Below are 27447 nucleotides of genomic sequence, written 5' to 3'. Positions count from 1 at the left end.
CCTTCCATAGTCTGTCACCTTGGTGTTGAGACCCAGCCCTCAGGGAAACCCCTACTGCTTCTTCCTGTTGCTTCTTTCAGTATTTATATCTTTGAAACCTCATCTTTGCCGCAATAACTCTTCCAAATTTCACAGCCCCTTACGCCCCAGTCCTGTCTTCAAACTTTCAGCAGCTGACCTTTTCCCTACTTTACTGAAAGGGTCAGCACATCTGTCCTGAGATCCCTTCCCTATTCACCGCAGGACCTCTGTGACCTCCCAGTTACTCGTTTCCAGGTTTCCATCTCGATCCTCAGGGTAACATTTGGCAGTGTCGGTACAACCCTTCTTTAACTTGGTTTCTGTGCTTTTGTGACATAACAGTCATTTTCCTTTCTTCTCAACCTTTCCCACCCCCTCCATCAGCCACATTTCTTTTTACCTCCCCCGTCCCCAACCCCCACCAAATCTCAGGCTTCTGTAGGTTCTGTTCTCAAGCCTCAGATATTCTCTTAAAATGTATCCCCTTGGCCATGATAAGTTTCCTTTACATCCAGCCTTCCTGCCTTTCCAGGCTCTGGACTTTCTCCTGAACATCAACTTCTGTTAGCCCCAAAGCACGGAGAGAGGAAGGAGTCTTTCAACAAACATTATCTAGGATGTTCTCAGATGCCAGAGCCAGTAGCCATGTGTTCCAGACACCCCTGGCCTTCCTGTGGGCAGAGAAGGGATGAGGAGGCAGGACCTGTGGCCAGGGCATCAGGTCAACGCTGATTCCTCAATTGCCCATTTCAACCCTTCTAGGACTTATGAGGAAACAAGACAGTTTAGGCAAAAGGACCTGTATTTCATTCTTCCAGGGTTTTGTTCAGTACACTTATTGGACTGGGAAAAACTGTCTCTGGAAACCTTTCAGAGGTGGGGCAAACAGGAAATACAGTTGCTTTCCTCTGAATGGCTTCTGAGGACCACTTGGCCAATGTTCTCCTCTGGCAGTAGATACTTCTAAATGATTTGCTTTTGTAAGCAGGGGGAGGATTTGAATTTGGACAGGTGTAACAGATCTGAGGAAGAAGGAGAAGGGAGCGGCAGAGGATGTGATGCTTGGATGGCATTACCGACTCAATGGGCATGGATCTGAGCAACCTCTGGGAGAGGGTGAAGGATAGGGTAGCCTGGCATGCTGCAGGCCACGGGGTTGCTAAAAGTCAGACATGAGTTAGCGACTGAACAACAGAAAGGTCTAAGGAGGCCTGAAGCTCGAAACAGAGATGTCAGGTATCATTAGGAAATAACTGCATCCTTGCGGATGGCCCTGAGTCCTCATCTGAAATGCTAGCAGCAGAGCCCCTCCTGAAACCCGGCAGAGAAGTTCTCTCCGCAGGCAGTCCAGGGCTCTGCCCCATTCTCCCCAGTGCTTCGTGGACCATGTGCTGCAGAACTTGTGGAGGTAATGTATCCAAGACTTCACTTACTGAGAGGAACAGCTAGCCATCTTGAAAACTTACTGCAAAAAAATATTTAAGAAGCAGTATGACTGTGTGGATCACAACAAACTGTGGAAAATTCTTAAAGAGATGGGAGTATCAGACCACCTGACCTGCCTCTTGAGAAATCTGTATGGAGGTCAGGAAGCAAAAGTTAGGATTGGACATGGAACAACACACTGGTTCCAAATTGGGAAAGGAGTACATCATGGCTATATATCGTCACCCTGCTTATTTAACTTATACGCAGAGTACATCATGAGAAACGCTGGGCTGGAGGAAGCACAAGCTGGAATCAAGATTGCTGGGAGAAATATCAGTAACCTCAGATATGCAGATGGCACCATGCTTATGGAAGAAAGCGAAGAAGAACTGAAGAGCCTCTTGATGAAAGTGAAATAGGAGAGTGAAAAAGTTGGCTTAAAGCTCAACATTCAGAAACCTAAGATCTTGGCATCTGGTCCCATCACTTCATGGCAAATAGGGAAACAGTGGAAACAGTGGCTGACTTTATATTTTTTTTTAGTTCCAAAATCACTGCAGATGGTGACTGCAGCCATGAAATTAAAAGACGTTTGCTCCTTAGAAGAAAAGTTGTGACCAACCTAGATAGCATATTAAAAAGCAGAGCCATTATTTTGCCAACAAAGGTCCGTGTAGTCAAGACTATGGTTTTTCCAGTGGTCATGTATGGATGTGAGAGTTGGACTATAAAGAAAGCTGAGCGCCCAAGAATTAGTGCTTTTGTACTGTGGTGCTGGAGAAGACTCTTGAGAGTCCCTTGAACTGCAAAGAGATACAACCAGTCCATCCTAAAGGAAATCAGTCCTGAATATTCATTGGAAGGACTGATGCTGAAGCTGAAACTCCAATACTTTGGCCACCTGATGCGAAGAACTGACTCATTTGAAAAGACTCTCATGCTGGGAAAGATTGAAGGTGGGAGAAAAGGACGACAGAGGATGAGATGGTTGGATGGCATCACCGACTCAACGGACATGAGTTTGATTAAACTCCTGGGGTTGGTGATGGACAGGGAGGCCTGGGGTACTGCAGTCCCTGAGATCGCAAAGAATTGGACACTAATGAGGGACTGAACTGAACTGATGAATCCTTACCTTGGGCTATAATCATATGAAGACAGATTGGGTCCTTAGAACGTGTCAATTACTTCTCAGCTTTCTGTATTCAGTCAACTGTAAAACCTAATGTTTGGTTTGTGGCTTTGGTTCCGATGATGTTCCTGGTGTGATGTTCTATCAGTGAAAACATTGCCCATATTCAAACTCATCAGGCCCATTGATTTGTATTGGTAAATTGGTAAATACCCATGTGTAATGGGTATCACACTAAGGCACACACCTCAAATATTTCAAAATCTTAGACTTTGGAGGAAATGTTGTTATTTTTTTTTTCCTTCTAAGTATATTATTACCATGTTTGCTCTTTTTCTGGCCTATCCACCTGTGTGGAAGAAAAGTAATTTTTGTACTAAATCAGTTGTACATAGTCAAGTTTATCTTGAAAAGTTCAGCCAGCACCTGGTTTTCTTTGGCAGCTGAATAATATGAAAACTCATGATTTGCTAGCATACAACAGGACCCGCACTGGGACCAGAGATGACTGTGTATAGCCTGTGGAAGGGCATGAGCTGAAGCTGCCACAGATGGAAAGAAGCAGCAGATTAGGCTCTAGAAATAGGAAGCACCTACAGAAGGATATGAAGAGACTGTGCTGAAAGCAGGAGGACCTAAAGGGACAGCTGTTTATGGTGGCAAAGAAAAGGGCAGGAATGTGGGGCAGAGAGTGGAACTAAGATATTAAAAGGAATGAACACCATGCAGATGATGAGAGTTTTAAAATACTCTCCTTGATTTTTTACTAGACTGTATGGAACCTCCAGATTCTCCTCCTACAGAATCTGGAGATCTGAAGCCAGTAGAGTCTCATCTTACTGAAATAATTTAGATGCGATTGATCACCTAAAGGAAGAGAAACCTTTTTTTTTTTTTTTATAATCTAGAAGATTTTGGGGCTTCCCTGGTGGCTCAGACAGTAAAGAATACGCCTGTAGTGCGGGAGACCTGCGTTTGATCCCTGGGTTGGGAAGATCCCCTGGAGGAGGGCATGGCAAGCCACTGCCATAGTCTTGCCTGGAGAATTCCATGGACAGAGGAGCCTAGCAGGCTACAGTCCATGGGGTCACAAAGAGTCAGACACAACTGAGTGAATAAGCTTATAATAGATTTTCAGAGTGTCTCTGGTTCTACAAAGGACTAGAAAAGGACTCTAATAGCAATCTATTTTTTTTCTCTTGGTTTTTAGTTTTAAATAATATAAAGGAATTTCTTAAAAGGCAGAGAAATCCCATGTACATTGACTATTTCACATTCCTGTGTTCCCTTCCATCCTCATCCAGCTTATCCGTGTTTGTTAGGTAGTTGAAATGATACTGGTGGTCTGCACGTGGGTATGGGGGGCTGTAGGGTTTCAGATGGAGAGGTCCTCATCTCCCCCTCCTGTTTCTCTCCCCCTCCACTTCATTCTACGGTGTTCAATCTGTGTGGGCTTTTGTTTGGGGGTAGCCTTAAAAAGGGAGAAGGCAATGGCACCCCACTCCAGTACTCTTGCCTGGAAAATCCCATGGATGGAGGAGCCTGGTAGGCTGCAGTCCATGGGGTTGCACAGAGTCGGACACGACTGAAGCGACTTAGCAGCAGCAGCAGCCTTAAAAAATGTGGCTAGCTGTCAGAAGGCTCTTTGAAGAGATCAGAACTGTAATTCATGGATTCCCTCAGCCATCCCAGAAGAAGTCAGAAATAGAGATGGAATTTCTTGGAAAGATCTGTAAATGAGCCTTTTGTCTAATAGACAGGAGACCCTCCAAGTTCTTGAATGTTATACCAGCAGGAACATTGCCACCTTGGACTAAGGGGAATGGAAAGAAGATAAAATGAAATAAGACTGATCGACTCCTCAAATTCTATAAACAGAGAACTGAAAGAAGATGAAATAAGACTGATCAACTCCCCAAATTCTATAGGCAAGGAACAGGTTGATAAAACTGTTCAACCGCAGGGACTTCCCTGGTGGTCCAGTGGCTAAGACTCCACGCTCCCAATGCTGGGGACCCAGGTCAGGGAACTAGATCCCACATGTCACAACTAAGACCAGGTACAGCCACACAAATAAATAAAAGTATATTTTTAAAAAATGTGTATAGTTTTGTGTGCAGCTGTTTTTAGTATACATAATGGTACCACTCTGTACATACCATTCTGTTTCTCTCTAAACATGTTTTGGTGTATGCTTCTGGTGTGTTATGCCCTGGGATTCTAGGCAGTACTTAGATATGTTTTGCTTACCCTCCTGCTCCCCACTGCCACAGATAACTCTGTTCTATGCACCCTCCAGCAGGTCACTCACTTTCTGATATCTCCTGGGAGAAGATATGTATCTGTGGGTCAATTTGCTGAGTCGTACTGGTGGCTCAGTGGTAATGAATCCACCTGCCAATGCAGGAGATGTGGGTTTGATCCCTGGGTCAGGAAGATCCCCTGGAGAAGGAAATGGCAACCCACTCCAGTATTCTCGCCTGGAAAATCCCATGGACAGAGGAACCCAGCGGGCTCCAGTCTGTGGGGTAACAAAGAGTCAGACACGACTTAATGACTAAACAACAGCAGCAGGCTGTATATAATTTGCTGGAATGGCTGTACCAGTTTACATTCCTTGTAGCAGCTTGCATCTTTCCCAACCCTAGAATTATCCAGCTTTCTGATTTTTGCCATGCTAATAGCTTTAAATGATAGCTCATCTTAATTTGCATTTTTCTGATCTCATACAAGTTAGAGCATCTTTTCATAGTTCAATCTTGTGCTTTTTGTCACTTAAATGTATATCCACTGATATATGTCTCTCTGGTTTTCAGTGTCCAGATTGTTTATCTTAAGAGATATTTTGTCATAGCAACTAGGTTGAATCATTTGTAGCTGCCAAACTACTAGGTTGACTGGTTTTGGCCTCTAAAAGCAGCTTGATCTGTGGTCCAGATTAATGTGTTGTTGAACACAGAGGTCTTTCCAAGTTTTCACTATGATAAATGATACTGCAGTAACCATATGCTATGCCTAGCATTTTCCTTGTTTTGAATTTTTCCTTAGGATAAGTAAGGGAAAAATTACTGAGTTGTGGACACTTTAATGGCTGTTGTTACATATTGACAAATCACTTTCTAAAAGGGCTGTGCTGATTTACGTTGCATACCACTTGTATCACCATACTAGTTAACGTCCTCATTATACAGTGTCACGTAAACAAATACTTGGTTAACTGTAAGGTGCCACCTCATTGTTGTTTGTCCTATTTAACTGCAGTTAGCATTAATCATTTATTCAAGTATACATTGATGACCAATCTGTTTTTATGAGTTTGGTCTATTTGTGCCTTCAGCCCATTTTTCTTTTAGTGTCTTTTTATTTTTTCAAAGTCATTTTGAGAATGGGTTTTAATATACTATAAATAACCCTATCCTCAATTCCTGAAAATGAAATCATTCACTTATTATCATTTTATTCCTCAGATGACAATCCAAACAAAACACATGATAAAAAAGAGAAGAAGATGGTGGTTCAGAAGCCCCATGGTACTATGGAATACACTGTAAGTATAAACAGGTAGTACCAACGTTTGTTAATACCACTAGATTTACATAATGTTTCTCCCTGACACATCCCGCCCCTTAGCTGCCTTCCTCTCCTGTAGCCATTAAATAGCAAAGCTTCTTAAGACCTCAGTCATTTCTCCTTTGTGTAATTTTTCCCTGAATAAACCTATTACTTGAATTACCTTTGATATGCCTGCTGCTGCTGCTGCTAAGTCACTTCAGTCGTGTCGGACTCTGTGCGACCCCATAGACAGCAGCTCACCAGGCTCCCTCTTCCCTGGGATTCTCCAGGCAAGAACACTGGAGTGGGTTGCCATTTCCTTCTCCAATGCATGAAAGTGAAAAGTGAAAGTGAAGTCGCTCAGTCGTGTCCGACCCTTAGCATGGTCTGCAGCCTACCAGGCTCCTGGGATTTTCCAGGCAAGAGTACTGGAGTGGGGTGCCATTGCCTTCTCCTTTGATAGACCAATTATGAGTAATTTTAGGTCTCCTTCTTAGACATGCTTTCTGACTTCCCAAACCATACGTTCAGTTGTCTACTCAACAGAGTCACTTAGACCTTCAGGCTTGGCCTGTTTTCAAGAAGCAGTGACTCCATCATCCATACATTTCTACAAACCAGAACCCCAGCCTGAACATCATCTTTCTATCACTCTCCACGTTCATTCTTCCTTTCTGTGACCATCCTGCAACTCGAGGGCAGATCCCTTCATTTGACCGTCTCTTAGAATTGTGTTCTTTTGCATAATCTTTATCAGTTTAACAGTGTTGATCCACTAGTGTAATTGTTATGTTTCAATGTCTGTCTTGTGCCTTAATTCATATACCCATGGAGACAGACCAGATTCCATTTTGGTTGCCATTCTAATTCTTGCAGGGTATTAGACCTCCATATGGTTGAATCAGCAGACGAATGATGCAGTGCATGTGTCCATGACTGCACCTCCCCATTATGTACTCATCTCTCTCATCACACCATGAGTTTCTGGAGGCCAGCAGCTGTGCATGCTTATCCCAGGCCTGGCACGAAGTGGGCACTGTTATAGATCTGTTTTTATTACTTTGAACTGGCATTGCTGAGGAGTGATCTCTGATTTCTAGAAAGAAATTAACTGCTGTTGCCCCTGCCCCTGTGTTTTCCTCGTGTGTATTTATTTTCTACTCATTATTTGTGTGCAATGCCTGGCTCTCTATATAAGGCAAGGAGCAAGGCCTGTCCCTCCCTGGCATTTCTTCTAGAATGATGAATCTTCTCCAAGCTTCTGTAGCATCACATTTGACAGGTTGTTGCTGAACCATGGAAAGATGCCGGGAATCTTGGCCTCCAGAGAAGAAGAATTCAATCTGGGGCCAGAGACAAGGTTTAATAAAACTTTAAGTTTTACTAAAGTATAAAGGAGATAGAGAAAGCTTCTGACATAGACATCAGAAGGAGGCAGAAAGAATACACCCCTGCTAGTCTTTAGCTGGATGTTATATAGCTACTGCTGCTGTTGCTGCTGCTAAGTCTCTTCAGTCGTGTCCAACTCTGTGCGACCCCATAGACGGCAGCCCATAGCTACTAGCAGTCTGCTAATTAAAGGAAGGAAATGTCTCAAAACTCAGAGAGTGGCACCAGGCCCCTCATCCACAAGATGCATTTTGAGATAATCTTGGCACCAGGTGAGTCATCCCGGGCCATAAAGTGATTGACATGAATCTTGAAGAGAGGCAGAGTCCCATACAAATACAGAATTTCAATAACATAGATTAAGAGAACAATGTATGAGTATAACATACTGGTTTGTCAAGTCAGTTCTGAGCCTTTAGGCGAACTGACTTGAAGACAGTCTGGGGTAAATGCATAGTACATTAACAGAGCTTAAGACAAACATTTCCATTAGGAAAATGCATTGGTTAACTCAAGGTTTGAGAAAAGTTAAGTTCAGGTGGAACCAGGTGTCATTATGGCAACACAGTATTTTAAGAGTAACCACTTTTTAAATTTGTATAGAGGAGGGAAAAAAAATATATCACTAGTTTGTTTCCTCCTGCTGCTTAAGAGAGAGAGAAAAAATGTCTGACACTTGCAGCCTATTTCCTCCATCTGGAGACCCCTAGCCTTCCTGCCTGTTACCCTCTCACACTGAAGGCCCTGGCACTGGCATTTCATGCTCAGTGCTCTGTGAACAGCTTTCTAGGCATCTTTCTATGGTTTATAGGCCTGGGCCTTTCCAGGAAGGATTTGGGGGTGACTATATATGTCCCATTACCACTGGCTACAATATGTTGTTGATCCCCATAACACCTAGCACCATGCCCTTACCTCCTGCAAGATCTTGGAAAAGTGTTGGATTGTTTATCACTAATAACATCATTAATTCTAAAGCCTTGTGTGTATCCTACAGTGTGACTCACAAGCACCTCCAAGGAGATGAGGAGTAGCCTTTGCTAGGAGGTACTTCACACAAGGTGTACTGAATGATGCAGTGAGCATAAAATATCAACCCCAAATTAATTGCCATATAAACAGGCAATCGAATTAGTAATGCAGATCTGTCCACCTGATTGATTTATGTTATGGAGATTAGTTGGCCAGTTATTTTGTATACTTCTCATTATTAAAAACTTTGTGTTTAGAGAACCATGACCAGAGCCACTTACACAATTGCTTGCATTGTTCCAGTGCTGTGGATGTCAAGCGTTCTGTTTAGTTTCAAACATTTAATGATATAAGTATCCCTCCCAGGTTCTGTAAGTTGGCTCTGTATATATGTTTTATCCTTGTGCAATACCTGCAGATTGCTAAAATTTTCCTCCTTCCTGGAAGCCCCTATACATAGTATCCTCAAGTTTTTGTGTAAAACTGTGAAGCCAGTTTATTGATCACTTGTCATATGTATCTCCATTTGGATGAAGAAACCGAGGAACAGAGAAGTTAAGCAAGTGACTCAAGGTCACACAGCTGGCAAGTGGCAGATTTGGAATTCAGGTCCAACAGTTTGACTCAGTCTGTCTATATTATCAATCTGTGTCTTCTACTGACTCTAAACCTTGAAAAACCAGGGGTTTGAATATATTATGTAAATATGTACTACTTGAAAAAATATTTTAAGACTTTTTTGTTAACCTTTAGTACTGATGATTTTGCTCAGGGTAAGGTAGGGGCATCTGTTAAGTTTTCAGTAACTTTAAAAAAATTATGTATGATATCATGTATGAAACGAGATGCCAGTCCAGGTTCAATGCATGATACTGGATGCTTGGGGCTAGTGCACTGGGATGACCCAGAGGGATGGTATGGGGAGGGAGGAGGGAGGAGGGTTCAGGATGGGGAACACATGTATACCTGTGGTGGATTCATTTTGATATTTGGCAAAACTAATACAATTATGTAAAGTTAAAAAAAAAATTATGTATTTCTATCTTGTTCTAGAAATGTTTGAGGTAGTTTTAGTGTAATCTGTAACTATGAACTTGGTTATAGTTCTGGGACAGTTATAGAACTGGGACAAGTGCATCTAGTCGGTGGGCTTTTGATAGGAGGGCAGTGAGTGGTAAGTGGAACTCTACATCTGTCTCGTTTCACTTGCTTACAAACTCCTTCAGCCACCTCAAATCTCCGCCTGTCATTCAAGGCCCGCCTGGCGGAGCCCGTTGTGCTAACAGAGGTAGCCCCCAGTGTTGACCAGGGCTGTAGTTGGGAGCATCTCAGTGACAGTTGCCAGAGGGACGTCCTGCTAACAAGTTCCATCCGGTGACCCTGGACAAGGAGGCTGTCCTCGGATACCGACCTGACCAGAGGCGGCAGACTTCTTTTTGGGTGGAGCTTTTCTGCTGAGCTTTCACACCTTTTCTTTTTAAATAATTTTATTTATTTATAGCTGTTCTGGGTCTTCGTTGACACTGGGGCTTTCTCTAGTTGCGGCAGGCGGAGGGGTACTCTCTAGTTGGCGGTGTCGGGGCTTCTCACCGCAGTGGCTTCTCTTGTGAAACACAGGCTCGGGGGCGTCTGGCTTTCAGTAATTGCAGGGCGTGGGTTCCGTAGTTGCGACTCCCAAACTCTAGGTCATAGGCTCCATTGTGGCACGAGGGCTTAGTTGCTCCACAGAATGTGGGGTCTTCCCAGATCAGGGATCAAACCTGTGTCTCCTCCATTGGCAGGTGGGTTCTTTACCGTAGAGCCACCAGGGAAGTCCAGTTTCACATCTGCTTACAGCCCTTTTTATTCCTACTCCCCCTCTATTAGAGGACAGAGATATGAACAGCTGAGACATATCCCAAATTTTATAGATTTAAAGAATAGCACTAATTTGGCTGACTGTGGGAAATTGTCATGTTAATGTCAGTGAACAATTTTTGGTAGCTGATCTGAGTCCTTTTAGATTTCCATGCCTTTCACTGTATTCACTCATCAAATATTTAAATGCCTTCTAAGTGTCAGGCACTGTGGGGAAAATGGTATTTTAACAGGCCACAATCCAGGAGCCTGAAGTACAGTAAAGAGACAGGCAAATAGACAGAAAAATGCAAAGAGAGAAACTGGCTCCATTTCCCCTATGAGTAGTATTATGTGTAATATTTCTTTTCTTCTTAGCTTTGTATTATACTTCATAGACCCTCTACTCCACACACCTAAGTTGTGCCAGAGTAAGTTTAGAAATCTATTAGTGGACAGTGAAATTTGCAAATAAGGGAACCCAGAAATGAATAATACTTAGACTTTTTTGTTAAGAGTTGAGAATGTATTTGCTTTTTTCATAATATATTTGGATGTATGTGTTACTTTTTTATGGACTCATATCAAAAATAGATTAATGTGACTATCAAGAGAAAGGTTTTGTCTGTCTTTTGCTTTGTGTATTGAATCTTGTTTGTTTGATTATTCTAGGCTGGAAGCCAGGACACCCTAAACTCCATAGCACTGAAATTTAACATCACTCCCAATAAATTAGTGGAACTGAATAAGCTTTTCACGCATACTATTGTTCCAGGCCAGGTAATAATTTTCTTATTGAATTTTCCTTTAGAAACGTTTTACTTTTAGAAATTTATTTTCGCCGCCATTTTTAATGACTTGCTCTTAGTGTCTCAGGACTGTCATCATTGTCATTGTGTCTTGGTTCAGTCTCTTAGATCCGAGACTTCTGAAAGCATCCTGATGCTTATGAACTGTTCAGAGATAAATGCTTTGCAAATGATTAACACAGTTGATTTAACTGTCCTTTGTGTTAATAGATGTTTCCATCAAGAAAAGTTAAATTAATGTAACTTTTTTCCCTGTAGAATTTCATACAGATATTCTTCAAATGTTTAATTTAGAATTGCAAGTGTCAGTTTAGTCCACTCATGGGGTATATAATAGCCATCGTTTTATTTTAAATTAGGCAAAATTTTTGTCATTTTGTCCTTCATGTGATACCATGACAAAAGTAATCAATCTGGCCAAAGGTGAAGACATTCAGCAGGATTAAGAAAAGGCCACAGACACATGAAAAGACTCTCATCATTGCTAATTGTTAAAGAAATGCAAATAAAACTACAATGATGTATTACTTCACACTGGTCAGAATGGTAGCCATCAAAAAATTTACAAATAAATAAATTGTAGTGACATTGAGTTCTTTCATGGTGGATGCTGCTACGTCTAAGAATAACTTCACTCAGGCAATGGTAGTATTCTTTGCATTTATTTCAAGGGCAGCAAACGAAGCCACCAGGCTATAAATTGGCCAGTTTGTACTATCATGCTTTTGGTATTTATGTCCTTGTCATAAATGAGAGAAATTAGTATACTGCCAGTACCAGGTAATTGAGGGCAAATATAAATTAAAATTTTTCAAAAATTAATACATTTTTATCTCTTCAAAATTAATAGATTTTAGTCATTTTTATTGGGTTTCTTATAGTCTGGGATATTGCTGAATAATCTGTTAACTGACCCGTAGCAGAGAACCTACGCATATCTTTACTAATTCAAGCTGTAGCCACTGGAACTTACTAAGATAATTTAGGGTGATTCTTTATTCTTTTACTAAGTCCATGAACAAAATAGTTTATTGGTACTGGATTAAGGTCCACTACTAATAGGAGATATAGGAACTGTCTTAATATGCCCTGTTGTTGTCATTCAGTTGCTCAATCATGTCCAACTCTGTGACCCCAGGACTGTAGCACGCCAGGCTCCTCTGTCCTCTGCTATCTCCTGGAGTTTGCTCAAATTCATGTCCATTGAGTTGGTGATGCTATCTAATCATCTCATCTAACCATTTTAATATGCCTCCTTAAGGATAATAATACAAAAATAGGTGCCCCAAAGGTTCATTTCCTTTGACCCTTTAATAGCTATTAAACTTGGGCAAGTCACTTCCTTTTTGACCTTGGTTTCATCTCTGAAATGAGGGGTTGGGCTACATTTACTCAGATGGTCCTTCTTGCCTTTACTATGCTGTGTAGCCCTCATATAGCTAAACATTTATGTGCTGTTGGTTGTCCCAAGATCTGGCTGTGCCATGATTTTTCTGGCAAAGATGAGGAATTAAGAAGAATGATCCAGACTCACTTCCACGTTGAAGGAGGACGTATAGTGACTGGGCTTGTCCAAGTTGACGCTGTCACTTCTATCTATAGTACAATGGGCTATTTAAGCATAGGAATGATCTCTTTGATTTGACATTTAGAATGTCAGGCAATAGAATCTCAACCTATGTTGCCTAACACTTGTCAAGAGCTCAGGTGCAAAAAGAAAATATTAATGGAGAATTGACATCTGTTTGGAAGAAATCTGTTTCTGTCCTAGCCCAGAAACATACAATAAATAAGAGCTGTATACTAAGACCATGTAATCTTAGCCTTCTGTAAATTACTTTCACAAAACTCTAACCTTTTGACATTTGCCACCGACCCATTTTGACATTGTTACAAAGAACAGTCCTTCAAAACGGTTATTGCATTTACTGTCAATGTGTCATTAGGACAAAGAGTTCACTGTGAAACACTTTTTTTTTTTTTTTTTTTTAATGAGGGTTCATGGGAGACTACTTGCACTAGTAAGAAACCGGTTTGTTTTTATTTTATGGACAGTGAATTCTGTTGATTCATGATGTCTATATCTTTCCATTGGTTATTTGGAAACTTATACCAAATCTAATGGCCCACTTCTTAATGAATGTTTGGGAATTTCGGAGCTCATATTTTCAGTATTATCAGTCCTCATCTTATTTCTCTTTGACGATGTTTTTTCCACCTTATCTTAAGGTGTGTTTTGTTCTTGGCTCACTTTTTTTCTGGACTGAAGAGAGATTTAAAATAACTAAAGTTAAAATTTGTCTATGACAAACCTAGACAGTGTGCTGGAAAGCAGAGATATTACTCTGCCGACAAAGATTCATATAGTCAAAGCTATGGTCTTCCCTGTGGTCACATATGATTGCGAGAGCTGGACCATAAAGAAGGCAGAAGCCAAATTGATGCCTTGAAATTGTGGTGCTGTTGAAGACTCCTGAGAGTCCCTTGGGCCGCAAAGAGATCAAACCAGTCAACCTTAAGGGAAATCAACCCTGAATACTTGTTGGAAGGACTGATGCTGAAGCTCCAGTCTGATGTGAACAGCCAACTCATTGGAAAAGTCCCTGATGCTGGAAAAGATTGAGGGCAGAAGGAGAAGAGGGCGTCAGAGGTGAGATGGCTGGATGGCATCACTGATGCAGTGGACATGAACTTGGGCAAGCTTCAGGACATGGTGAAGCACAGGGAGTTCTGGCATGCTGCAGTCCATGGGGTTGCAAAGAGTTGGACATGACTGGGCTACTGAACAACAATGTTAAAATAGAGATATGCAAAAGAATGATTTGAGTGAGCCCAGACTCTTGCATCTTCCCGTACAAGAAAAGTGCTAAATTCCTTAACTTGGGATATCTGGTTTTCTTTAGCAATAATCTATTGATGTTCAAACTACCTGCCCTTTTTTGTAAAACTCCTGTATAACCTGGCTCCTCCCCTTGCTTCCTCAGAGCAGTTCTCTCAGGGTTACTTGAGATGCTGTCTCCTGGGCTTAAGTCCTAAAAATTCCCACTGAATAAAACATAACTCTCAGAAATAAATAAGTAAATAAAATAGAGATATGACTAGAATATGGGGCAGAGTGTTCAGTAACAATATTGAACAGTTGTTACATGATTAGCTGTGAATTATGGTAGCTCAGATGGTAAAGAATCTGCCTGCAATGCAGGAGACCCTGGTTCCGTCCCTGGGTTAGGAAGATCCCCTGGAGAAGGGAATGGCAACCCACTCTAGTATTCTCACTTGGAGAATCCCATGGACACACCATGGGGTCGAAAAGAGTTGGACATGACTGAATGACTAACACTTTCACTTTCACAGGTTTTGTAGCATTAGAGGTCATTTTAAAATAGTATTTGATATAATGCAAGAATGTAGCATGTGTTGTTAAAAGAGTGTTGAATAACAGAATCATAATAGCATTTCGGGGACCAGAATATCTTGCAGAAGAAAGCAGTTTAGTGCAGTATGGGCTCAGTGGCTCAGTTGTGTCTGATTCTTTGTGGCTCCATCGACTGTGGCCCGCCAGGCTCCTCTGTCCATGGAATTCTCCAGGCAAGAATACTGGAGTGGGATGCCATTTCCTCTTCCAGGGGATCTTCCTGACTCAAGGATCGAACCTGCATCTTTTGTGTCTCCTGCATTGACAGGTGGATTCTTTACCACCAGCAGCACCAAGTTAGGGGATTTTTAGATATCCCAAACAGTGATGGAAGAGAAGGTACTGAGATTATTGATGCTGCTGTGTATAGGTTTTTCATATAAGGACTTAATGCATTCGCACTCAGGGCCTGCTTGGAGTCAGGAAGCCTGGATATGTCCGGTTTCTTCCTGACACGGGTGCTACATTTAGAAGTATGCCATGCTACTCTCGCCTCTATTCCCTTGTACTATCGTACCCTGCCCTGGAAGGCTCTTCCCTCCCTGTCCAAATCCCCCGGTCCACGGCTTCACTTGGACCCGCCTGCTTCACGTAGCCTATGCAGAATATTCCCCCACCTTTCTCTCTTCTGTGAGCGCCTGCAGTATGTTCAACACCCTTTGCACTGCACACATTCCTCTCTCTGAATATTATTGCATAGATTAGTCTGGGAGACCCCGAGTAAGTCAGAAGTTCAGTGCAAGCCAATGAGATCTTCGTCCCACACCCAGCGTGATACTGTGTGGAGAGAAACTGCTCTGAGCGCTGCCCTGGTTCTTGGGACTCACCCAGCCTTTCTTTCCCATTCTCAGGTTCTCTTTGTGCCAGATGCCAACTTTCCCTCTAGTACCTTAAGGTTATCATCATCCAGCCCTGGTGCTACTGTCTCTCCTTCATCATCAGATGCAGAATACGATAAACTGCCTGTATGTATTTCACTCTTGCACTGAAGTGCATATTTATCAGCACCGGTTTTTGAATAATTATAGAAAATAACTCACGTTATTTTTCTCAGGAGTTCATCTGAAACTCCCCTCCCTCACTGAAGAGGTGGGGTTAAAATAATTTGTCACTAGTTGAGAAAAGAAACCGGTTCACATTTAAGGTCTCAAAGGCAGAAATGCATGTCTTGTTTATGTAGAAGTTAAACTCTCAGTGAGGCCGGTGGTTTATTTGTATCACTTTTACTCCTTTTTCTACAGAATTTGAATGAGTTCAATATGAATTCTTTCATTTAAGATATTTTCTAAAAACGTGATGGGGCATTTTTATAGCTTCATATATATATGCTTTAAAAATCTTAGTTTGACTTGGGTGATTATTTTTGAAGGATGGAAGACATTTACCTTTTATAAATACTCAAGTTTAATAAAAACAGGTTGCTTATAGGAAACTTAAATAACTGAATTCATATAAATAAATAATATTTTTTTAAGTGTTTCTATTTGTGGAAATTTTTGCTTTCTAAAGGATGCTGACTTAGCAAGAAAGGCCTTAAAACCCATCGAGAGAGTCTTATCATCCACTTCGGAAGAGGATGAGCCAGGAGTGGTAAAATTTTTGAAAATGAATTGCCGGTACTTCACTGATGGAAAGGTATATGGTTATGCAGTTTGGTTTTTTTTCCCCTTAGAATCTGTGGAAAACTAAACCAGTTCCAAATCACCAAAGGTACACTACTTAAAAATATCTTACCTGAAGTTTCAGCTGCAAGATTTCACAACTGTGTATTTGTTTTTTCCACTTGGATGCCTGGCATTTTACTTATTAAGGGAATAGTAACCATTGAGTGGACATGTGATTCTTTGCAATCTTGGGTTTATCACTTATATTTTAGTTCTTAGCCCGTAAAGTTTTAGGGAGACAGTATAGAATGTGTTTTACCAGCAAATGCTAGAGTCAGAGTCGCTGAACTTAAATTACAGCTCTTTGCCACTAGCTCTGAGACCGTGGGCAAAATACTTACACTTCCTAAGTTCCCATTTTCCTCATATGAAGTAAGAATAAAGTCGTGTCTGACTCTGTGCGACCCCATAGACGGCAGCCCACCAGGCTCCCCCATCCCTGGGATTCTCCAGGCAAGAACGCTGGAGTGGGTTGCCATTTCCTTCTCCAATGCATGAAAGTGAAAAGTGAAAGTGAAGTCGCTCAGTTGTGTCTGACTCTTAGCGACCCCATGGACTGCAGACTACCAGGCTCCTCCGTCCATGGGATTTTCCAGGCAAGAGTACTGGAGTGGGGTGCCATTGCCTTCTCCAACTAAAAGATAATTCATGATAACCAACAGGGACGTACCATGTAGCACATGAAACTCTAGAGCTCAGTGTTATGTGGCAGCCTGGATGGGAGGTTTGGGGGAGAATGAATACATGCATGTGTGTGGCTGAGTCCCTTTGCTCTTCACCTGAAACTATCACAACATTATTTGTTGATTGGTTATACCCAATGCAAAATAAAACATTTCAAAAATTAATTAAAAACAAAAAAAGATGATTCATTTAAGGAGCTTAGCACTTGACTTGGAAAATGCTAAGTTATCAACTTGTTTGCCACTAGAGATGGTAGTATGAAAATGTCTGTTATATAATTTTTTTAGTTTTTTGCTTGTTGGTGTTTTGTATAAAAAACAAACCTACTTTTAGTGAGCCTCTGAAGAAGGGGTAATGTTGATATAAAGTGAATTCCTTGCTCATAGGAATGCTAGGTTCCAGTGGTAGAAAAAACTTTTGCAACCAAGAATAAGTAATGTCTGAAAGGCAAAACTTTTTGCTAAGGTGATCACTAAACTCATTAAGAGTATCAAAATAAATAATTTACCTAAAGGGAGATTTGTATCCTACTGTGCCTGGTAGACAATATCCCCATGGTCAACATGGTCTACCATGTAAACCGACAACGTTTCAGACAAGTTCCCACCATGCTACTGTTTTTTTGCTTTCTTTTTTTTTCTTTTAGGCCACACCACATGGCTTGTGGGATCTTAGTTCCCCAAGCACGAATTGAACCCAGGCCCTCAGCAGCTAAAGTACTAGGTCCTAACCACTGGAACGCCAGGGAATTCCCAACTGTTCTTTGCTTTCAGTTTCCGTAGTTTGAATATATTCACTTCTGTTTGTAAAAATTTCATATTCCTATTTGCTGAATGTGGGCTTTCTGAGCATCTTAGATCAAAATGTTAGGGGTGTTCTTTGACACTGAGACTGAGATAGCTACCCCCAGAGAACAGTACCATGCACTTGCTGCAGACGTGAATACATGCTGAGTGAATTGTAAAGTCCACAGTTCTCAATCAGGAAACCACCTGGGATAGCCCCTCTCATTTTACCAACAGGGAACTAGGGGATCTGAGACATACATGTGAAACCCAAGATCCCTGTACTATTGAGCAGCCATGCTCGAACCAGGCTCAGCTGATGGCTACAGTGAGGCGTGTCTGTTTCTCTGACTCAGCACTCTGTACCCAACAATGCAATTTCTTCAGCCTGTTTTTCCAGTAGAAAGGTTGCAATTGTCCTGTAAGATACCAGGGTTCATGAAGTCAGTGGGATGGCAACATGAGTTCACTAAAGCTGCTATGCTGGTTGCATCTCGCCCGTAGCGACTCTGTTCTGTCTTTTTCCTCAGGGTGTGGTCGGAGGCGTCATGATTGTCACTCCTAACAACATCATGTTCGACCCTCACAAGTCCGATCCCCTGGTCATTGAAAATGGGTGTGAGGAATACGGCCTCATCTGCCCCATGGAAGAGGTTGTTTCCATCGCCCTCTACAATGATATCTCCCACATGAAGATCAAAGATGCCTTGCCATCGTAAGACACCTTTCTTTGTTTACCAGCCAAGGGAGTATTGGGAGAATTAAATGCAGTTAAAAAGTGAGGGCATTGGTGGGAGAGACTGTGTAGAGGTGAGTTTGAAGGTAGAATGTTTGTGTATTAAATTTTTAAAAAATAGAAAAAAGAGAAAATGGAAATGATAAAGTCAATAATAAGGAAGAGTAGAACATTCACAAATGAGAAAATTTAAAAAACCAGCATGTAAGAATGCTGTTTCTTTGGCTTATTTTCCTGAATGCATGTTCTTAATTTATGGAAGAATAAGTGAAGTTTCTCTGAAAGAATTTGTCTGACTATCAAGAGTTAATCAGGATTTTCTATTCAGTTTAATTGGTAAGCAGAATTATATTCTTCTTCCGCTTGTGTCTTTCCTTAATCCTTTGTGGAGAGAGATTTGAGTGGACGGTGCAGAGGCAGTGCCCTGTAGCCAGACTGCCATAAGTGCTGTGAAAGAGAATAATAGTAGTTTATTTTGTCTCTGAAGTGTGGGTGGATATTGCTTTAGTTCTGATTACTTTTGTCTTCTAAAACTGAGTTTTTTGATTGAAAAAAAAGAAGCTCCCCATGAAGAAACAGCTTAAGAAAACTCAGAATCGATTCACTTGTAGAGCTAATCTGATTCCCTGTCATTTTGTCAGTGTGCCTAATTCTGTATACTGTGTATGTGTTAGCAGTATAAACATCTTTAGAAGGTCTCAGTGATAGGAAGCAAGAGACAGAGCAGTGGGTTCAACAGTGGAAAGGGAAACCAGCCGCTTGGACTCATAAAAAGAATGAAAGGAAACTAGGGAACTAACCCAGAAACAGAGTCCCTAGGGGTCTATGCCAGCAGGCTCCCCTGGGCTTCTGCAGTCCTTAGCATCTGATTTGCTAGACCCTGCAGTGGCCTAGCCACTGAACGAACCATGGAAGCATGGCCACTGGGGTCTCTCTGAGTCCTGGCAGAAGTGTCTAAGTGGGAGGTTTTAGGAGGCAGTACAGCAGGCCAGGCAGTTGTGCATGACAGTGCCTGGGTTTTCTGCCACTCTGTGGCTCCACGACCTTCCTGAGTAACTCAATCTTGAGCCTCAGTTTTCTCATCTGTAAAATGGAATTAATAGTATTTTTTAGCCTGCAGAGCTGTTACAAGAACTCAAAGGGTTGATATACCAAAACTCTTAGAAAACAGCCTGGTGCCTATGTATAGGTTGTTTATTTGAACCTTCCGTGCATGTCTGAAACTCTTCATTATTCTGTGGGAATCTTCTATTCGTGCAGATTGAGGGTTCTAATACATCTTAGTGTATGCCTCTTGTGTGGCTGGGATATGTTGACGAGTGGGTCACAGCCACTGTCTCGCCATCTGCTGGGTACAACAGATGGGCAGACAAGAGTGGTACCTGAGCAGCACTGTAGACATAGACGTGAACACAGCATTCCATGAGAACCATGTGAGGGAGTGTCCAGCCATCTTGGAATCTTTCAATGAGGAAGAGGAAAGGGAGTGAAAGAGTTAGTTTTGAAAAGAAAGAATGAACATGGTGATGAGAGGAAAGAAGACAAGCACAGGTAAAGAAACAGTTAAGTTTGGAAGTAGATGGCCAGGCAGTTAGGGGCATTTCCTGCCCAGGGATGGCTTCTAATGGAGCAATTCTATTGCACATCTTCAGGGAAGGATGTTAAGTGTTCCTTTAGTAATAGGGAAGATATACCCTTACAGAAAGATTTCTCTCAATGTGAGATTGTGTTTCATGGTCCAAGGCTAATGCTGAAGCTGGGGAGAGAGGGAGGAGTTGAGAATTGGCTCCTAGTGTGCTGAAATTATTTTGGAGTTGTATAGTGATTGTTCCTGTGGATGCAGGGATCTAAAGACGTTTTTAGTCTAATGAAGAATATGTGCATCAATGAGCAAAATAGAATGAGGTAGTAGAATCAGTGCCAGATGAATTTGGTACTGACCTCAGAATTCCATCAACTGTTGAAAAGTTTAAATTTCATTATTTAAAGTTGTATGTTAAAACAAGAAGTGCAGATTATCTGGTTGCCACGTGAAAATAGTTATTATTTATTTTTATTATTACAAATTTTTTTTATTGGAAGATAATAAAAGTGTGTGTGTTTAAAACCTCTCGATCTTCACCTTCAGGCCTTATATACTTTGTGCAAGACATTTTGTAGCTCCAGCTGCCATGGAGACTAGGAAGGGAACAACTGAAGGGATTATTGGTCATCATTAGGCCCCTGGTTGAGTCTAGAAAACATTAATCAACAGCAGAGCCAGTTGACATCACTGTTTACGTTGCCTCAGAAGAGCTTGGCAGCTTCAATACAAAAAAAAAAAAAAGGCAAAACAAACAAAACAGATGGCTAAATTAATCCTGGCTTGGATTAGGTAGAACAAGAAGGGAGGGGTAGATGAGAAGGTAATAGAGAAGGCTGATTAGAGTGCAGTTGTATGCTTTCTTTGTGGAGGTCAAGCTAGCCAGGGAAGTAAGAGATGAGGAAGAGACTTAAGTGTTCATTGGAAGATGATTTTGCTGATCAATTTGCTTATTAAGTATGTGAAAAGCTGGGCTTCTTTGTTACAGAACTGACTTTGGTCTTTAATATGCCAAATTATATTTGGGGTCTGAAAATGGAAATTATGCTACATTATACTTGAGTCTAGGATTGAAGCATCTGTAACATCTCTTGAGATGCTCATGGTGAGCAGAACATTTTTGTGTCTGCAGGCTTCTTCCAGAGATACTGTCACAATTGTCTTTTAGCATATATGGTGTGTAGGGGCTCAGAAAATGATTATTGAATTGAAATGAATTATGAATTAGAGGCCTCTTAAAGCATTTGTCAGAGCCTAACAGTTACATAGGCTTTTATTTTATATTGGAAAAAAACCTGGATGCTCCATGCAAGTGATTTATTCAGTAACTTTGGGGAGACAGGCTTGTAACTTGAACTTCCTAGGACTTTACTGAGTATTGTCATAATTATTTCAAAGCCAGGATAATAAAGTATTACCTGAATATGATCTAGCCTTTTTAGAAAATTTATTTCTGAAATCCAAACATGTTATTTTTTAAAAGGGTTTTATATTTGTGTTCTAATCCATATTGACAGTAAGGTAAGTAAACTATGGAGAACTTTGGAGAACATATTTAATCAATATTTTTTGTATAATTTAAATCTGGGTAATAAAGCATCTGTTACTAAGGAAAAATACTTGACCCTATCCCAGGAAACTATGTTTCAGCTGATAAAACAGCTGCTTATTGCCATAAAGTAAAATGATAGTGTAATAAAATGAAAGAGATAAGAAATGTAAACCAATTGTTGTAAGAGCTCATTTGACTTATTTTCATAGATTTTTAAACTGTAAAATGGAGCTGGTGCTATATACCTGCAGTAATAGGGGAAATAATCCTCTTGTATCTCCTTTAGGAGTAGAAGGATGTCTCTTTTTGAAAGCGTTGGATCTTAAACCAGGAAACCAAAATTATGGTTCCATGTCAGTTACTTTATGAAGCAGTTAAATGAGTAGCCACTTGGTCAATGAGCCATTCAGAAGTAATGTAGTTGGTTTATGTACTATTTTATGAAAAAAGGAAAAGCCTTGAATATCTAAGGAATTTTAGACATAGTACTAAAACATTCACTGTCCTTTGTCTTTCATGAAAATCAGAAACTTTATTTCATCATTAAAAATCTGGTGGGTGACATCTCCATGTTCATAAATGACCTCAAATACCATTCATTTGCTTCTAATAGGATATGCAAGCAACTCTCATGGTTCTTTATTTTGCCACTTTTTATGGTTGATTTTATTTTTCATTTTGAAGTCAGTCTCTTGATTTTATTTCCTTGCTTTAAAGTCCTTTAAACATAAATTTAAGTTGTGGTATATTTATGTTTTGGTTTTTTGGTTGGATTTTGTTTTAGTTTTTTTTTTGCCTTTCATCCTTTTGCTTTGGGTTTTGTTTTTAACATTCCATGTGCACCCACCATTTTTCCCCCTGCAGTGACCTACCTCAGGATCTTTGTCCTCTGTACAGGCCTGGAGAATGGGAAGACCTGGCTTCAGAAAAGGATATCAACCCATTCAGTAAGTTCAAATCTCTCAACAAAGAAAAACGGCAGCAGATCGGAGAGAGAACCATCACTTCAGATTCCACATCGACAGGACCTTCAGAGAAGTCGACGGAATACATAGAAACAAAGCCCTCAGACAGCTCTGTGTCCGACAGGGTAAAAAAACTGGAATCCTCTGCAGAGGCAATCCAGCAATCTACCCCAGTAGCTAACGTCAGCAAGGAGCCTTCTGACACTGCATTTGAATCTATAGCCAAAGAAAATTCTCTTTTAGGGGAAGATGATGACTTCGTTGACTTGGAAGAGCTTTCTTCTCAAACTAAAGGTGGAATGGACAAAAGAGACACCTCAAAGGAGTGCCTTTCTCTTGACCCAGAGGAACTAAGGAAGACTAAATCACGAGTAAGCAGTTCTACTACGGAAATTCAGTCAGCCCTGAGCTTTTCGGGAATAGAGTGTGATGCTGAACTGAAGGGAACTCTAGACTTAGAAACCTGTGAGAAACAAGATATGATGCCAGAGGCGGACAAGCAGTCTGGGTCCCCAGAAAGCCAGGTGGAAAACACGCTGAGCATACATGAAGATCTAGATAAAGTCAAACTCATTGAATATTACCTTAATAAGAACAAAGAAGGGTCACAGTTACCTGATAACGTGCAGAAGGCAGAGCTAAGCGATGGCAAAAGTACTGAGCCAGTGGGCATAGACATCACCCTTAGTAGTTCTCTTCCCCAGACAGGTGATCCCCCGACTGAGGGCAAGGAAGAGCCAGATAAAACCTGGGCGAAAGAGAGAGCACCCCGTCCGTTGCAACTGAGCTCCTCTACAGAAGAAAGTATGAATAAAGAGTATCCAGACTCCTCTTTGGAATCTACTCTGGACAACAGCTGCCAAGGTGCACAAATGGATAATAAATCTGAAATTCAGTTATGGCTATTAAAGAAAATTCAGGTACCCATTGAAGGTAAGCCATTTTTAATTTCTTTCTATTCTGTTCTACAGGCATATCTTGTTTTATTGTGCCTCACAGAAACTGCATTTTTTTTTTACAAATTGAAGACCTGTGGCAACCCTGCATCAAACAAGACCATTGGCACCCTGTTTCCAACAGTATTTGTCTACTTTATGTCTCTGTTTCACATTTTGGTCATTCTTGCAATATTTCAGACTTTTTCATTATTATATTTGTGGTGATCTGTGATCAGTGATCTTAGATATTACCCCTGAAGGTTCAGATGGTGGTTAACAGTTTTTTTAGCAATAAAGGATTCTCTAATTACATTGTACTCTTTTTTTTAGATATAATGCTATTGCACACTTAATAGACTACAATATAATATAAACAACTTTTATAGGCACTGGGAAACCAAAAAAAAATTGTGTTACTCACTTGATTGTGATATTTGCTTTATCTTGATAGTCTGGGACCAAACCCACAATGTCTCCAAGGTATGCCTGTATAGTTGCCTTTCTAAAATTTGCACATGCAATAGCAAAAGTAGTACAGTTATTTGAGAACAATGTTTCCTCAATGGAGCACATCTTTATTGGTACACAGAAGGGTTTGAACTGCACAGGTCCACTTGTGTACAGATTTTTTTCCCAATAAATTTGAAATACAATATTGCACCATCAATAGTTGGTTGAATCTATGGAGGAGGGATATGGAGAGACAGCTCTAAAGTTATACGTGTGTTTTTAACTGCAAAAGTGTCAGCATCTCTAAACCCTGTGTTATTCAAGGGTCAATAGTAATTGGGAAGAATCAGCAATATATGGTATCTATTTTGAACATTGAACTATGACACAGAATTCTATAATGAAAGTAGTGTGCTTTTTTTTTTTTTAATCTTTCAAGGGACTTTCCCATTTTCACTTTGGTTTTTGAAGGTATTTCAGTTTTAAACTGAATGGCATTGTGGTATGATGTGGTCCTCAGTACCATTCATTGATATGTATTCTTGCGGGTTGTCACAAATCTCTACTCTTTGCTGTGGTGTTGGTTTTTATCCTTATTCCTAGTTTGTAGCATCTCATGTGATGTAGACCAACATGAAACATCCGGACCTTTCACCTTCTGTGCTTAAGAAGGTCTGAAAGATTTAGTTAGTCCTAACCTAACATGATCATGTTATATGATATTTATGCCATATGTTTTGACTTTCCACCACTAAGAGGGGACTGGAAATTCTTTGTAATTTGAAATATTTCAGTATCACCAATATTATTAATAATGGAGATTTTTTTTTTCATGTGTGATTCAGATATACTTCCTTCAAAAGAAGAGAAAAGCAAAACTCCACCCATGTTTCTATGCATTAAAGTGGGAAAACCAATGAGGAAATCCTTTGCCACTCACACAACAGCCATGGTCCAGCAGTATGGCAAACGAAGAAAGCAACCGGAGTACTGGTTTGCGGTTCCTCGGGAGAGGTGCGTGTGGGCTAGAACAGGAAATCTGTTGGTCAAGTAGACTCTAATTGCATCTCAATTTTTAATTTAGTCTTGAAATTCTTGATTTTATTCTTGAATAAGAGATTTCTCTTCATGGTACATCTTAGAATTTCTAAAAGGATGTTATTTCAGTAGCTTGCAGCTAAAGGGTGCTTTCAATATAGCAAATTTGAAGTCATCTTCAGTCCTATGTGCAGAACCACTTTCAAAACTTTCTACCCAGCTGAATTTTAAATGAAGGAAGATTGAGGTATTTTCAGGTGCCAGTAAGTGGAAGTGCTATTCTTTTGGGAATAAAGGAATCTGATGGAGCAGAGCTAAACCCCAAGTGCTGCCCAAAGGCATGATTTTAATTTTAAAGTGCCTGTTATTCTTGGGGGGGGGATTAAAGATTGCTTTCCCCTTATGAAATGTGACTGAATCCATCTGGGTGTGCTTGGGGGGCTACATAGACCTCTAAAGATATTTGTATTTTTTAATTGCCAAAGAAGTTTTATTGGTGATGTGACAGTCTAGGACAGCAGGGACAGTGGCATGGCATTCTTCAGCAGTGCGTCACTGAGCAGTACATCTTTATAATAGAAATATTTAGGAAATGTTAGTTTTTAGAAAAGAAAATTTCTTTTGTATGTGATAGAATAAAAATTTCTTCTCAGAGGCCTTGAAACTAGTCTTCAAAATTGTTAAACACACACGTTTTTCCTTTTCCTAACTAGTCATCAAGGCATGCTTTTTGGTTAACATACCTGCCAAGAATAAATACTCCGTGAGCTTCCTTAAGCATGAATGTTTATTTATTTAAATGAACTTGTTCCCAGATGTCTCAATATTGAAGAAGTAATTTCATTTTACTTTATTTTTTTGGCCATGCCACTCAGCTTGTGGAAACTTAGTTCCCAACCAGGGATTGAACCCAGTCCACGGCTGTGAAGGAGCCAAGTCTTAACCACTGGACCTCCAGGGAATTCCCAAGCATGATTTCTTAATAAAGCAAAATTAAAATCCAAACATAAGTACAACTTCTGGCTGATTAGTGCCCAGAGTGGTAATTCTCCTGAAGAGTTGCCTGATCTTAATAAATCATAGCTTCACATTAATGAAGCTAATTAGGAGAATTTTAATCAAGGAATTTGCTAATATATTTTCTGTTTGGGATACAAACTCATGTTAACATAGATGTTAAACATAATTTGTTTTATGTTTACAAGGTGTACTCACTCCTCTCCCTGTGCTTACAACCCCAACACTGACTCCTTCAAAGTTTACAGATACTGAGGAGATACAAAGAAAATATGTGTCTTTTACATTTCTTCTTCTTGAAATATTTGCAAATAATTTCTGAAGCCCTGTGAAAATCGGAGTTCTAGAATCATATGTCATAGATATATAATATCTTAGAGGTTTAGGCCAATTCCTGATTTAATTGGTGGAGATAACAAAGTACTGACTCTTTCAGCTATATTTAAGTTATGTGGATTCCTGGTCTATTGGGAAACCTACCTATATCATTTTCTCTCTGGAAAAATGTATTGTTTATAATATAATGAATTTAGGTTTTTCAGTTTTATTATCTTTGAGATGTATGTGTACCAACGAATCTTACAGAGTGATTTATTTGCAGTCTCACACATCTAGTTATTTTACTGTCATTCTTTAAGCCAGAATAAGTCTGTAATGCTGAAACAGCACTTCTCTTTGACTTCGCACACAAGTAGTTATTGTGAGCTTTTTTAAAGTAGGTCACTTGTTGAATTCCATTACATTGTATTTTTTAGTGTGTCTGTATTTTTTTTTTTTTTTTGTCTTTGGCTAGCAAATAACCTAACATACTTGTCTTTCTTACACTAATCATTAATTGACCAAATATTTTTCTGGGAAATATTATATCTCACTATGTTAATGATGTTTTTTGTGTAGATGTTGGGAATTTTTTTTTTTCAGTTCTTTACGTATTTCCGTCTCTACCTACCCTAAGGGAAGCCACATTTTAGTTTAAGATTGGGAAATGGAATAGAATGGAGAGCCCCAAAATAAACCCACACTTTTATGGTCAGTTAATCTACAACAAAGCAGGCAAGAATATAGGGCAAAGATGGTCTCTTCAGTAAATGGTGATGGGAAAACTGAATCACTTTCTTACACCACATAGAAAAGTAAAATAGGTTAAAGGTGTAAATGCAAGACTTGAAACTCCTTCAAGAAAACATAGGCAGTATGCTCTTTGACATCAGGCTCAGCAATATTTTTTTGGATACGTCTTCTTAGATGAGAGCAACAGGAGCAAAAATAAACAAAGAGGACTGCATCAAGCTTAAAAGGTGTTTGCACAGTGAAGGAAGCCATAGAAAAATGAAACAGCAGCCTACTGAAAGGGAGAAGACATTTGCAGATTATATGCCTGAGAAGGAGTTAATGTCCAAAATACGTAAAGAACTCAAATATGTAAAGAACTCATACAACTTAGTATCAAAAAAATTCAATTAAAAAGCAGGTGGAAGATCT

General features: G+C 40.2%; 1 protein-coding gene across 6 annotated transcripts in view; it reads left to right on the top strand.

Annotated features, from left to right (window-relative positions):
• Positions 1 to 27447, top strand: part of NCOA7 (nuclear receptor coactivator 7) — a 163141-nt gene that overhangs the window by 95995 nt on the left and 39699 nt on the right. For 5 of the 6 annotated variants that reach the window (XM_010861762.1, XM_010861768.1, XM_010861761.1 and 2 more), the window contains 7 exons: positions 6049 to 6128; positions 11003 to 11110; positions 15406 to 15519; positions 16064 to 16189; positions 18218 to 18402; positions 22422 to 23455; positions 24756 to 24924. In XM_010861762.1, coding sequence (XP_010860064.1) covers positions 6049 to 6128; positions 11003 to 11110; positions 15406 to 15519; positions 16064 to 16189; positions 18218 to 18402; positions 22422 to 23455; positions 24756 to 24924 — 1816 coding nt within the window. The remainder of the gene's footprint in view (positions 1 to 6048; positions 6129 to 11002; positions 11111 to 15405; positions 15520 to 16063; positions 16190 to 18217; positions 18403 to 22421; positions 23456 to 24755; positions 24925 to 27447) is intronic. The other variant, XM_010861767.1, reaches the window with a different exon arrangement.

This window comes from Bison bison, unplaced genomic scaffold, assembly GCF_000754665.1.
Source record: "Bison bison bison isolate TAMUID 2011002044 unplaced genomic scaffold, Bison_UMD1.0 scf7180017864473, whole genome shotgun sequence".
NCBI lineage: Eukaryota > Metazoa > Chordata > Mammalia > Artiodactyla > Bovidae > Bison > Bison bison.
The sequence above is the reverse complement of the archived record's forward strand: the minus strand, read 5'-3'. Positions and strand labels throughout refer to the sequence as shown.